This window comes from Corvus hawaiiensis, chromosome 17 (genome assembly GCF_020740725.1).
Source record: "Corvus hawaiiensis isolate bCorHaw1 chromosome 17, bCorHaw1.pri.cur, whole genome shotgun sequence".
Taxonomy (NCBI): Eukaryota; Metazoa; Chordata; class Aves; order Passeriformes; family Corvidae; genus Corvus; species Corvus hawaiiensis.
Genome location: NC_063229.1, coordinates 9083089 through 9096166, shown reverse-complemented (window position 1 = coordinate 9096166; position 13078 = coordinate 9083089). Strand labels below are relative to the sequence as shown.

The 13078-nt window shown below is 60.1% G+C and overlaps 1 protein-coding gene across 2 annotated transcripts; it reads left to right on the top strand.

The window, feature by feature from the left end:
* Positions 1 to 4220: 4220 nt before the first annotated feature.
* On the top strand, positions 4221 to 12426 carry MYLK2 (myosin light chain kinase 2). Of its 2 annotated transcripts, XM_048322303.1 has the most exons (12): positions 4221 to 4289; positions 5255 to 6815; positions 6938 to 7248; positions 8119 to 8224; positions 8446 to 8539; positions 8667 to 8776; positions 8960 to 9101; positions 9256 to 9326; positions 9551 to 9679; positions 9994 to 10146; positions 10513 to 10645; positions 10982 to 12426. In XM_048322303.1, exons 2-12 carry the CDS (start codon positions 5311 to 5313, stop codon positions 11060 to 11062), a joined length of 2835 nt encoding a protein of 944 aa, XP_048178260.1. In that variant the 5' UTR covers positions 4221 to 4289; positions 5255 to 5310; the 3' UTR covers positions 11063 to 12426. The 2 variants fall into 2 exon arrangements, with proteins under 2 accessions (XP_048178260.1, XP_048178259.1); XM_048322302.1 differs by lacking the exon at positions 4221 to 4289 and having other exon boundaries at positions 5126 to 6815.
* Positions 12427 to 13078: the final 652 nt, after the last annotated feature.

Genomic DNA, 13078 nt, shown 5'->3' with positions numbered 1-13078 from the left:
ACTGAGCTGAGAGTTACGGGACAGCCAGAAAAACTGCTGTCACTGCTGTTGTGAAAATTTGCAGGAGTGGCTGGAGCACAAGCGACATGTCAGCATCCTCTTCTTGAAAACTAAATCCATGTGACCTGTCTGCCTTAACCCCGTTTCTGTCACAGTGGAGCTGTTCCCTGTGATCTGGTCCCTACCCAGTACATTACAGAACCTCAGACCTGCTGTCAGGGAGCCCTTCCTTTTTCCTCGAGTGCCAGCTCTGGAGAAGGCAGCGTGTGGGCAGCAGGAGCAGCAAATATTTATGATGAGTCAGGGGGAAGCTGGAATGATGATGAGCTGCTGAAGAATGTGAAGGCAAGCAGGATCATGAGGCCATGGAACTGGAGCAGCCACTGATCCCTGAAGGATGAAGCAGCTGGATTTCCCTGATGGCCCTACATGGCCTCTTCTGCCTTGAGGAAGAGGTTGTGTGCCTGACAGCTTGGCAGTATTTTTTCCCCAATGGTATCATTTGGGTCTAATAAAAGACATTACATCTTCCCCCAAACATGCCCTCTTGTATTCCCCATGAACTGCAAACAGGGGCAGGAACCTCAGGCAGCTGGGCCTCCAAGGGCCTGGGGTGTTTGTATGAGCTTGGAGTCACCCACCAGGTTCTCACGGGCTGGGGTGTGGGACCTGTCCTCTTAATTAGGAGGGAAGTGGTGTCATGGTGGGAAAGCTGTTCTTGTGTACAAAGTGTATAAAAATCATGTCCTGAAGGAGCTGGATGTTGGAGAGGATGGGATTTGGCCAAGGCTTCAGCAGGGAACTGGTGGTCAGTGATTTTTCCAGTGCTGGGGGAGAATAAATTTACAGGACCGGGAGCAAGAGACTGGGATTTAACTGAGTGCTGTTCCAGCACCTGCCTTTAGAGTCAGGGTAGGTTGAGAAACTGATGTAAAATCTATATTCTCCTTGTGTGGCTTTTGCAGAAACATTTTCATCTTCCAGTACTCAAAGCCCATCACCAGTATGTGCATGCCTTGAGAGCAAGGAGTGGGAGGAGGTGAGGGGAGAAGATCTGGGTACAAAATCTTCCTCTGCTCCCTTTCTAGTTGAGCTGTACTCAATCTGTTATCAAAATAATTTGATCTGAACACAGACTAGAGTTGGAACTAAAAAGCAGACAATGTTTTCCTGGACTTTCATGTTGAATTGCAAGATCAAATTATCTGGTAAATAAATTCCTATGAAAAGGCTTGACGATGCCCTCAGATCACAGCTTTGTTTCTCCCTTCTGTCTCCACTGGGAAACATTGGTGGCTGCTTGTGTGACCTGGCCTGAATCTGGTAAGGACCCCTGGACCTGGGCAGGTCCTGGTACTCCCTGGTGGTGCTGCTGCTGGTGTTCACATTGCTCTGGATGCTCTTTTGATGATGTTGGGATTTTTCCGTGTCTTTCCCCATTACCTTGCTGACACCTGTCATGACACGATGGCAGCTCGCGGTGGAAGCCCTGGTACTGATGGAAGCAGTTAAGCCAGACGGCCTGGCTGGTTTGTGTTTCAGCAGCATGGCTGGGATTCAGGTGGGGATGTTGTTCAGCCTGCCCTGCTGCTCGATTTAGCCGGGGTGTAGGGTTTCCCGGGAATGGGCCGGCTTTGGCCCCGCAGAGCCTCCCTTCCCAGGGTAAACGTAAAGGTTAAAGTGTGCTGCCGCAGTTGTGACAACGGCGTCGCCAGGGAACAGCGTGCTTGAGGAGCTGCCAGATAGTGCCAGGACAGGCTGTTTCCCAGCTGCAGCCAATGTAGGCTCTGGCTTAAGTTCCTGAATGGGAAGGGGGAAAAAAAACCCAAGCCCAGGCTGAGAAACCTGGGTGGTGGCTGGTTTGCAGAGCCCCAGAGCACTGTGCTTCTCCTTGGGGTGTGTGGTTTTGGACCAAGTGCAACAGATACTGCCCTTCAATTCTACACTTCCTTCCTCCCAAAGGTCTCATTTCAGCTTATTTCTCTCTGCCCACAAATGAATTTTATCTGTGATAATGCCAAACCATGGTCACCCACTGCCTATGGAGAACCATAGCTCCCCAGTACCCACGCTCAGGGCTTTGCTTCCTCACCTTGTCTCAAGGATTTGTGTGCAGACCAGCCTTGCTCCCAGGGAGTGTGGAAGATTGCAGGCATCCCAGGAAGGCTGGCTAGTGTCCAGGTGCTTGCTCCTGCTCTCCTTGGAGAATTTTATCCCAGTGTCCACCACACCAACAGCACCAAGGGGGCTGTGGGGCATGGCTCCTGCCTCATGCCTGGGCATGGATATGCTGCTTCCACCTGGGGTTTGCCAGGAGGGTGCAGATCTGAAAGCTCGTGGAGTGGTGGCAGATTGTGCCTGAAGTGACATTGGTGGCCTCCAGGTGCCTGGCAGCCCTTGGCTGGAGGAAGGGAGAGGCAATTCCAAAAGTGTATGTTGGCGATGACAGTCGATGGGCAGAGTCCCTGCTGGCCAGGCACAGCTTCTGACCAGTTATTCCTGACTGTGGCCCTCCCAGAGGCCAAGGTGGGGGACTCCCACTCATCACAGGAGCCGTGGCTGTGCCAGGACTGGGCCACATGGGTGTCATCGTCACCAAGAACTGTGGATGCTGGTGATGCTCCAACCTCTGCTTCTACTCAACTGCATCAGCACATCAGAGAGTTGGAGCTGTGTGCCTGCTCCTGCATTATCCCTGCTGGTCCTCACCACATTCCAAGTCCTGCCATGGATTTTAGAAAAGGAGCTGGCCTTGCTGAAGCCACAAATCTGAGCTGTGAAGGCTGGAGCAAGAGAGCTCCGTGTCTGCTCAGGATTCCCCAGCTGTGTCCTGCTGAGCAAGTGTTGCTCTTGCATCGAGGTGTTGATGGTGGGTGCCTGAGGCCAGGGCAGGGACAGGTGGGACAGCAGTACCTCAAGGACAGGGGAACAGCTGTGTTCCCATCTTGGCTTGTCTCACTTTCGATGTCACATGTGAACCACTGGCAAAGTCTGACCCAGGCCATGGCACACATGCTGGTGCTTCACTGGGAGCTGGGATTTGGCAATGCAGAGCAGCAGCACTGCCTGGGCAGTGTTGGTCCCCCTGAGAGGTGCTGCAGGCAAAGTGAGCACTGCACTTGGGGGGCTCCTGCTGCTTGTGCTGGTGGCATTGACTCAGCTCCATCAGGGATGGCACTGGCCAGGGCAGCCTCCCCACCACCTTTGCTGCTGTAGCCTCCAGCCCTGCCATAGGTGAGGTTTAAACTGAGGAGAAAGCAAAGCAAGGTTTAAGCAGCCAGGTTTGGTGTCTGGCAGGACCTGAGCTTTGTGAGGCTGTGGGATGGGGAGCTGGGAGGCAGGACCAGGCTGGCAGCTGGCAGGGGCTGAGGCTGGAGGAGCCCAGGGTAACCTCAGCCTCCCTGAGGGCACCCGGCCAGCCCAGCCCTGGGGAGAGCCCTGCTCCTCCAGCACACACCAGGATCCAGCCCTGCGCAGTGCCTGAAGTGTGTCCTGGGGTGCAGCACCCATACACAGAAGGAGCTGGCAATGTCTGTGCAGCACCCATACACACAGCCCAACCCCTCTGGAGCCTCCAGCTCCTCTGTTTCTTACCCTGATTCCCAAAACACTTGATTTTGCAGAAAGTAAGTTTTTCAATTGGTTCCTAGGGGCGGCTGCAGCCATTGGCCAGTGCCCACTTCCCAGCTGCTGTCACCTTCATCAAGGCCCAGTGGCAATGCCCAGTGGCGCCACATCGTACCCACAGAGCGCAGGGTCCCTTGGAGCTGCTCTCCCAAAGGGGCAGTGCCAGTGGGCAGAGCTGGCCACAGCTCAGCAGCACGGGGGACCAGCACAATCACCAGCTACTCCCAGCCACCATCCCCGTGGGTTGGCCAGTGGCCACCTTGTGTCACTTGTGGGCACCTTGGAGGGCCTTAGTTACCTGGACCCTGTCCAGCTGACCCAGGCCACCCCAGTGGCATGGTTTTGGGGTGCCACTGTGTCCAGTGCCAGCGCTCCCTGTGGTGCTGTGCTGGAGCAGGAGGCAAGTCCGTCCCTGTCCCCTGCCTCTTTTCTGAGTGTCCCCAGCCCACGGGGGACAGGCGAGAGTGGCGTGTCCTTTGAACGGGCTCCAGCAGTAACAGGTGCTGGGAAAGGCGAAGCGGGCCGGCTCCCGCTGCTGTAAAGGATCCTCCTCTGCCCCACTAATCCGGCTCCGTTACACCCGGGATAGAAGAGGCTGCTCCCTCCAGCGCTGCCACAGTGCAGATGCTGCCCCCCTGATCACCCACTGCACCAGGACCCAGGTAAAGGGGCCGGGGGGGTCTCCATGGCTTCTGACTTGGGGCATGGTGGTGGGGGATCCTGTGGATAGTGGAGCCCCCAGCCCTGGGAAGAACACGTCCATCCCCATGGGCTTCCTGTGCTGAGCTGTGGGATGTGGGAATGCTCTCCCAGGCACTGCTCTGCTGCACCTCCTGTTCCAGTAGACCAGCAAGCAACTTCCCTGTTACTGGGATGGTTGCTGTTAGGTTTATTCTGGGGCTGGGCTGTCCTGCGCTCTGGACGGCTGCACAGTGGAGTGTTTTGGGACAGGGTGAGGAAAGATGACCAGGCACAGGAGGGCAGTGGAGCCCAGGGCAGAACGGGGATTTGGGGATCAGGTGCTAGGCTGAAGTCCAAGGCAGGTACAGGGCACCAACAGGTCCCCTTGGCAGAGCCGGTTACCCCTGGGCAGGGGGACGAGCAGCGCAGGCGGCTGCTGGGTGCGGGGTCTGTGTGGCCCCTGAGCAGATGGGGTTTGCCTGCATGGCTGGACCTCCTGTGTGGTTCAGGGGGAGCAGTAGTGGGGCTGTGCTGGGAGCGCTCACCTCTCCTGATCCCCACTGCCAGCCCGGGGCCAGAGCCTGTGTCTCCTGCTCTGCCATGGTGGGATGTGGCCTTAAATTGTCACCCTGGCCGCGCCGCGCTGGCTGCTCGCACGTCGGAGGCCCCAGGCACCCGGTGACAGGTGCCGGGGTCAGGCCATCGATCAGTCACCGCGGGGCAGATATCGGGGCACAATGGGACGGTGCCGGGACTGGTGGCCACGTGGGGGCCCTGGCTCGGTGCCACCAGCCGGGGAGCCGCCGGCTGGGCGGCGGGGGCACAGTTCCCGGCTGGATGGCAGCAGCTCATCCCTGCAGGAGCAGAGCCACTGCCCGAGTCCTGCCGTCCCCTCTGCAGGGCGTCGGCTCCGGCGAGCCCTCAGCTGCTACTTTCTCTCCCGCAGGAGCGTCGCCGAACCGGGAGCACTGCAGGGCAGCCGCCTCCTGCCTGGAGCGTCCCATGGAGCAGGGCGGAGCGGCGGATGCTGCCGACACTGGGGGGACAGTGCCAGCTGCCACCGTGGCACATGACGGAAGGACAGATGAGCCTGGGCAGGAGAAGGCTGTAGGAGAGGCTGGAGGAGGGAAGACAGAGCCGGAGCAGGAGACAGCTCTGGCTGCTCCAGAGCCCCAGGATGGACGGGAAGCAGTCCGGGGAGAGGAGGCTTCGGCTGTGCAGCGTGATGGAGGACAGGCAGTATCTGATGAAGGGCAGGCAGCATCCATCGGGGAGAAGGTGCCAGCTGCCACTGGGGCCCAGGGTGTAGGGAAGGATGAGAAAGATAAGCCTGGGAAGAAGAAAGCTCTGGCTGCAGAAGAGCTCAAAGGAGGAAAGACTTCAGCTGCTGCAAAGGCTAAGGATGGAGGGAAGGATGAGCCCAGGGAGGAGAAGGCTCCAGCTGTGGGAGAACATGAGAAAGGGAAGGAGGAGCCCATGGAGGGGAAGGGCCTGGCTGTAACTGAGGCGCAGGATGAAGGAAAGGACAAGCCCAAGAATGAGCAAGCCCCTGGTGGGTCAGGGGCTGAGAGTGGTGGAAAGGCAGAGCCCACCAAGGAGAAGGCTCTGGCTGCAGCAAACTCTGAAGGAGGGAAGGCAAAACCTATTGAGGAGACAGCCTTGGCTGAAGCTCAGGCTCAGGATGGAGGCAAAGGAGAGCCGGCAAAGGAGAAAGGCACAGTGGTTGCAAAACAGGAGGTCCCAGCCACTGCTAAAGCTCTGGATGAAAGGAAGCAAGATGCAAAGGCAGAACAAGCCCCAGCTGATACCAAGCCTGCAAAGGAGAAAACCACGGCTGCTGCAAAGGAGAAGGCCCCAGGTGCTGCAAAGGCTCAGAGTGGGGAGAATAAAGTAGTAAAGGCAGAAAAAACCCTAGCAGTTAAAAAGGCTCCAGATGGAGGCAAAAAGGAGCCCACGAAGGAGAAGTCTCCAGCTCCAGTGAAGGAGAAAGCTCCAGTTTCAGTGAAGGAGAAAGCCATAATTCCTGCAAAGGAGAAAGCTCCAGATGCTGCCAAGGCTCAGGATGGAGAGAAGGCAGCAGCAAAGGCAGAGAAAACACCAGCTGCAAAAATGGCTCAAGGTGGAGGCAAAAAAGAGCCTGCAAAGGAGAAGTCCCTAGCAGCTGCAAAGGTACAGGATGGAGGGAAGAAAACTGCAAAGGTGGAAAAATCCACAGTTGCATCAAAGGCTGGAGCTGGAGGGAAAGATCCTACAAAGGAGAAGGTCTCAGTGGCTGCAAAGGCTCGGGATGGAGGGGAAAAAGCTGCGGAGGTGGAGCCTCCCACAGCTGGAGCAGAGGCTGGGGATGGGGCTGCAGAGCCCATGGAGGCAGCAGCCATGGCTGCTGTGAAGGGTCAGGGTGAAGGGGAGAGAGAGTCCAAGGAGACAGAGGGACAGCCACCAACGATCCCCGAGCCCCCACGCCCAGTCCTGCTGCAGAGCCTGAGCTGCCCGGCTGCCTGCCACAGGTACCCACACTCTCCTGGGATGGGGGGGATCCCCCTCGCTGCTCCAGGGAGCCCTGGGTCCCTGGGTGCTGGGCTTGGGAGCTGCTGGCTGGGCTCTGCTCACCTCCCACTCCTGCTTCCAGGGAGGAGCAGCCCTGGGCAGAGGTGGCAGCAATGGAGACAATAGCAGAGGAGATCACGATGGTGGAGCCAAAAGAGGGTCCAACAGAGCCTGGCTCTGGCCCACCAGCCCTGGGGGACCTGCAGCCTCTGGAGCCACCTGGCACCCCACAGGAGAGGACATTGCCCAGTGCCACAGGGCAGCCCCCAGATCCTGCTGGGGTTGCGGAGCAGCCTGGACCTGGGGTGCAACCATCTTTGATGGAGGCAAAGCCACCCCCCAGCCCCTACCTCACCCCCGATTTTGGGAAGGAAGACTCTTTTGGGATATTGGGTAAGGCCATGAGTTACCTGCCTTTTCCTTACCCCCCTGGACCCTCTGTGGAGTGACAGCCTGGGAACCCCATGGCCCTGCCTGCTGCCCATACTGCCCTCCATGCTGCCAGCTCCTGTCCTTGGCTTGTCACCTGCCTGGTGGCCTTCGAGCTCCCCTTTCACTGTAAACAGGGCTAAATATGTCGTGTCCCTTCCTGGCCTGCTCTGGCCACACTGACTGTGAGGAAGAGGAGCCTGGGGAGTGACAGTGACTGTCTGGCTGGTGGCAGGGCACAGCACATCCTCATATCCTGCACCACTGTCCTTGTGGGGATGGCAGGGCTTGGGGGCAGTGGGTGCTTGTGGGGATCCCTGTGAGGCCAGCTCCTGCTCTCACCTGGGAAAGGGTGGTGCAGGAATGGGTGCATGGGGTGCCCTGTGAATGGGATCTGTCCTGGAAGGGTGAGCAGGAGGTGGTGGCATGGAGGGGGGTTGGCCTGGAGAGGGTGATGGACAATGACATGGCCTGGAAAGGATAAATGCGATGTGGGATGGTGGGGGTGGCTGTCATGAAGTAAGGTGGGTGCCATGCATTAGGATGGGTGCCATGGAGCGGGGTGAGTGCCATGGAACAGGGCTGGTGCCGTGCAGCAGGACAATGCTGTGGGCAGTAGCAAGGGACCCTTCAGGGGTTGCTGCATCCTCCAGTGCAGCCCCAGCCAGGAGCCCCTGGGTCACAGCCCAGCACTCAATACCTGGCCACATCCTGTACCCACAGGCTTGGCTGGGTGCCTGTCTTCACCCCACACCAGGGCAGCCCGGGGTACCCACAAGTGGGGTCCCCTGGACAGCAGATTCCCTTCTCACCTCAGCCTTTCTCTCTGGGCAGACGATGTCCCTCCGCCACCAGCGCCCTTCGCACATCGCACCGTCACCCTGCGCTCCGCCAGTGTCAGCGCCCAGTTCAGCCTCAGCTCCAAAGACATCCTGGGGGGGTAAGGAGGGGCCCTAGTGCTTCCCCTGGCCTGTCCTGAGCTGCCCTCCAGCCTTGGGCAGTGGCTTTGTGTCAGTGGGACTCCTTTGGTCATGATGGGTGGGTGTCTTGGGCAGGATGGGTGCCTCAGCCAGTGCAGAGCAGCACCCCAGTGCAGCGTGAGGGTCCCCAGCAGCCTGGGTGGCTGATGGCATGGGCACCTCTCCCTGCCTCCCTCGCCAGGGGCAAGTTTGGTGAAGTTCACACGTGCACGGAGAAGGAGACGGGGCTCAAGCTGGCAGCCAAAGTGATCCGGAAGCAGGGAGCAAAGGACAAGGTCTGAATGGCACTGGGCAGGGGGGGCAGTGTGATGCTCTGTGTGCCCCCCTGGTGTGGGGACACAGCCTGTCCCAGTGGTACAGCCAGGGCTGACACCCCACACCATCCTGGGGCTCCTTCTGCAGGAGATGGTGCTGCTGGAGATCGACGTGATGAACCAGCTGAACCACCACAACCTCATCCAGCTCTACGACGCCATTGAAACGCCCCGGGAGATCATTCTCTTCATGGAATTGTGAGTGCCTGTGCCTACCTTGGGGCTGTCCAACCCCAACATGCTGCATCCCACCCTGGCTCTGCTCAGCATCTCCATGGTGGAGCTGGGCCAGGGTCCCCAGGAGGGCAGGGAACTCTGCAGGAGGATGGCTTGGGGCAGGGAGCCCCCCCCAAAATGACCCCATGGTCCATCCCCATGCAGTGTGGAGGGTGGCGAGCTCTTTGAGCGGATCATCGACGATGACTACCACCTGACGGAGGTGGACTGCATGGTGTTCGTCCGGCAGATCTGCGAGGGCATCCGCTTCATGCACCACATGCGCGTCCTCCACCTCGACCTCAAGGTGCGGGGCTGGGGCGGACAATGACAGGGCCAAGGGTGACAGCGGGACACTGGCTAGCGGTGGGAGGGGTGCCTGTGGGTCAGCACTGCTCTGGTGCGGGTCAGCTGCAGGACCCTCTCTCAGTGGTGGGGCAATGGTCACCCTGTCCCCACAGCCTGAGAACATCCTCTGCGTCGCTGCCACTGGGCACATGGTGAAGATCATCGACTTTGGGCTGGCTCGAAGGTGAGGTTTTCTTCCTCAGCTCTGTCCCTCGTCCCTGTTCCTCTTCCACCCTTCATCTCTGTGTGCCTTTGGGTACCAGGAGCCCCAGGACCTGCTCTAGGCCATTGCTTTGGCCACGGCTCTCCCTGACTAGCTGGGGAGGGCAGCATCTGCTGAAAGAGGGGCAGTGGTTTGGGGGAGCAGCCTGTCCCCCTTCTGCTGACTTGCACCCCCCTTGGCTGCAGGTACAATCCCAACGAGAAGCTGAAAGTGAACTTTGGAACTCCTGAATTCCTCTCCCCTGAGGTGGTCAACTACGAGCAAGTCTCCTACTCCACGGACATGTGGAGCATGGGCGTCATCACCTACATGCTGTACGTCAGGGCTGGGCAGGGGCTGCCAGTGCCATGCTGGGGAGCTGTGGTGCTGGGACAGAGCTCTCCTGGGTGCAGGGCTGTCCCCAAGCACCTGCCTGCTTGGTGGCAGGTGGGGGGTCCTGGATGGGGAGATGGCCATGTAAGGTTAGGGGCTGGGGGGCAGGAAGAGGCTCAGGCTGGCTGCAGGCAGGAGCACAGGACAGTGCCAACACATCCCTGGAGCAGCCCTGGCCAGACTGGCTCTCTTCCAGGGGGTCTGGGAGGTGCCGCAGCCTGAGAGCACCTGACTCCTCACCTCCCTGCACCCCCAGGCTCAGCGGCCTCTCCCCCTTCTTGGGTGATGATGACACCGAGACACTCAACAACGTCCTGGCTGCCAACTGGTACTTCGACGAGGAGACCTTTGAGAGCATCTCCGATGAGGCCAAGGACTTTGTCTCAAACCTCATCATCAAGGATAAGAGGTGTGAGGCTGGCAGTGGCCATGGGGTCCTGGGGTGGGCATCCCCAGAGCGGCCCTGGGTATCATGTGCTGCCTCTTCACCAAGACATGCAGCATCCCCTGGGTCCTGCACTGAATGAAACCCAGGGGCTCTGCCCCACTCTGATTGTCCCCAACAGAGCCCTGCATCCCTCCAGGGACACCTGTCCCAAGCAGGATGTGTTGGACCCCTTGGGTCCTGCCCAGCCCCACCAGTACCTGAGCACATGCTTCCCTCTGGTTCCTCCCTGCAGGATTATGGGGGTTTGGGGCTCTGGAGTGGCTGGAGAAGGGGGTGGTTGGGGGTGAGGGGCTCAAGCAGGGTTGACACAGGCTCCTCTCACCCCAGTGCTCGGATGAGTGCTAACCAGTGCCTGCAGCATCCCTGGCTCAATAATCTGGCAGAAAAGGCCAAACGTTGCAACCGGCGGCTCAAGTCCCAAGTGCTGCTCAAGAAATACGTCATGAGACGGCGCTGGAAGGTGCGGGAAGCTGGCATGGGCATGAGGGTCAGCAGCTTCTGAGGGGGCTGGGAGGGCGCTGCCAGACTCTGCCTGTCCTGGTGGATGGCATCTGGAGCATGGAGAATGTTCTGTCTCTCTGTGCTGCTGCAGCTGGGACACAGGGCTGGGGACTCTTGAGCATGGATGCCCCTGAGGTAAGACCCCCATCAAGCATGTGGTGGTTACTCCTGAGCGGATCCCAAGAACAGCTTTTGGGGGCAGGAGTAGTGTCAGGCCCCAGAGCAGGGTCTGGCTCAACCTCCAGTGCCACAGCCCTTGCCAGAGGATGAGCACCTTTCCTCTTCCCCTTCACAGAAAAATTTCATCGGGGTGTGTGCTGCCAACCGCTTCAGGAAGATCACCAGCTCGGGGTCCCTGACAGCGCTGGGCATCTGAGCTGGGCTCCCAGGGGAGCCGAGGCCAGAAAGGAACTACTTGAGAGGGACCCCCACCAGTCTGGAGCAGCTCTGCCGAGCTGGTCCCGCGCCGGGCGGCATCACTGCGCTCAGGACCACATCACCGCTGGGGATGCTCGCAGTGTTCTTGGGGCTCTTGAGGCTCCAACCCTCCTCACTCCCACGGAGCCGACGCTCCCGTCGGGATTTCCTCAGACTGTGAGGCTGCTCCGGAGTGGAGGTTTCTGATCTCATCTCTGGCCCTGGCCCGGCTGCGTCATGCCCGACCTGCAGCGTCTCTGCTCTGCTCACGCTTCCTTCCCGTGCCCTCGGGGAGGAGGAAGGCCATTCCGGTGTGATCCCGCTGCCTCGGCCACCTGGTGCTTGCTGCTTTTGGATTCGAAATGTGCCCTCTCTGCCTGTAAATGCCGCAGCCCTGCCCTGCCTTCGCTGCCGCTGGCCCCTGCACTGCCCAACCTCCCTTCCCAGCTCTGTGGCTCGGCGATGATGCTGGACCCCCACCCTGCTACCTTGGCACCGGAGCCGGGGCTGAAGCACCTCCTCCTGGCCAGCTGGGCATGTGGGAGCGGAGCTGGCCCCGAGCTGCTGTTCGCACAGGAAGGGAGGAAGCAGCAAGCACGCTTCCAGCGGCGTCCCCAGCTGGGAGCCAACGAGGAAAGAAGGAGGCTTTGTGTTCCTCCTGCCCTCCCTGCCCTTCGGTTCTGCCAGCGGGGGAAAAACACAACCTCTGCTTCACCCGTCCCCGGCAGAGCGCGATGAGCGAGGCGGGCTAATGCAGAGCAGCTGGCCCGCGCTCCCCGCTCCGGCCGGCACCGCTCACCCGACCACCAACACACCGGAACTGCTCCGCCGCTCCGGCCGCGGCCGCCAGCTCCCCGCCCTGTGCGGGGGCTCCGCGGGACCTGCTGGGACTGGGGAGGGGGTGCTGCTCCTGCTCTCGCGCCTTGTCCCGTCCCCGGCCTCTCTGCCTGCATCCCTTGGGCCTCCCCGGTGCTGCCGGAGGATGGGCATCCCCTGGGATTTGTAGCATCCAGCCTTGCCCACTGCAGGAGGGGATGGGGGGTTGGCAAGAGGTCCTCCAGCTTTGGCTTTTGCCATGGCTGAGCCCCGCCAAGCCAAGGCTGTGTGTTTGCTCTGGAGCTGTCTGTGCCCTCTGTGCCTGCTGGAAAAACACTGAGGAGAGACACAGGGAGACATTGCCCCTCACCCCTGCTGGCTGCAGCAGGGGAAGGGGCTTTAGGCTTGTCCCCACCAGACAGCAGCCACGGCTGGTGGGACCCTGCCCCATAATGGAGCCTTCCACAGCGCTCGCCTTCTTGTAAATAAATGTACAGGTCTGCCACAGCCCACACCTGCCACTACGGGGGGCTGGGGAGGCCCTACCACCACCTGTGGGGCCTGACAGTCACAGGATAAGTGAGATGAGGATGGGAAGCAGCGTCTCATCTCTGTGGTAGAGGGAATGGGTCCAGCCTTTGCTGTGGACAGGGACCACCTGGTACGTCCTGGGCAGGGCTGTGCAGGCATGGTGCCAAGGGTTTCTGGTCTCCACACCCAACAGCTCTGAGCACCCCAGGGGGATGGGGGAAGGGGAGGCGACTGGATGGATGGGTGGATGGATCAGCAGTCAGAGGTGTCCTCACATCTTCAGCATCTGCCCATATGGGGTGGGATGCCCAGGCAAAGGCTGGGGGGTACTGGTACCCCTTTGCCCAGGGGAGCTGTGGCTGGCCCTGAAGTGGTTAAGGCTGCCAGAGCCTGGACTCCGGCTCCCACCGCAGGCGTCCCTCCCAGCCGCTTCCTGCCGGCAGCCTTTGACCGGTTCCTGTCGGTGACCACCCCGCAGGCCTGGACGCCAGCGCAGCCCCATCTGGTTTGAGTTACGCTCCATGGCAGTGACGTCTCTTTCCTGTCTGGCCCCAGGAGCCGCGCGTTGCTCTGGTCCCGGCCCTGGCCCCGGCTGGCCACAGGGGCTGCAGGGCCCTGCTGCGGGGTG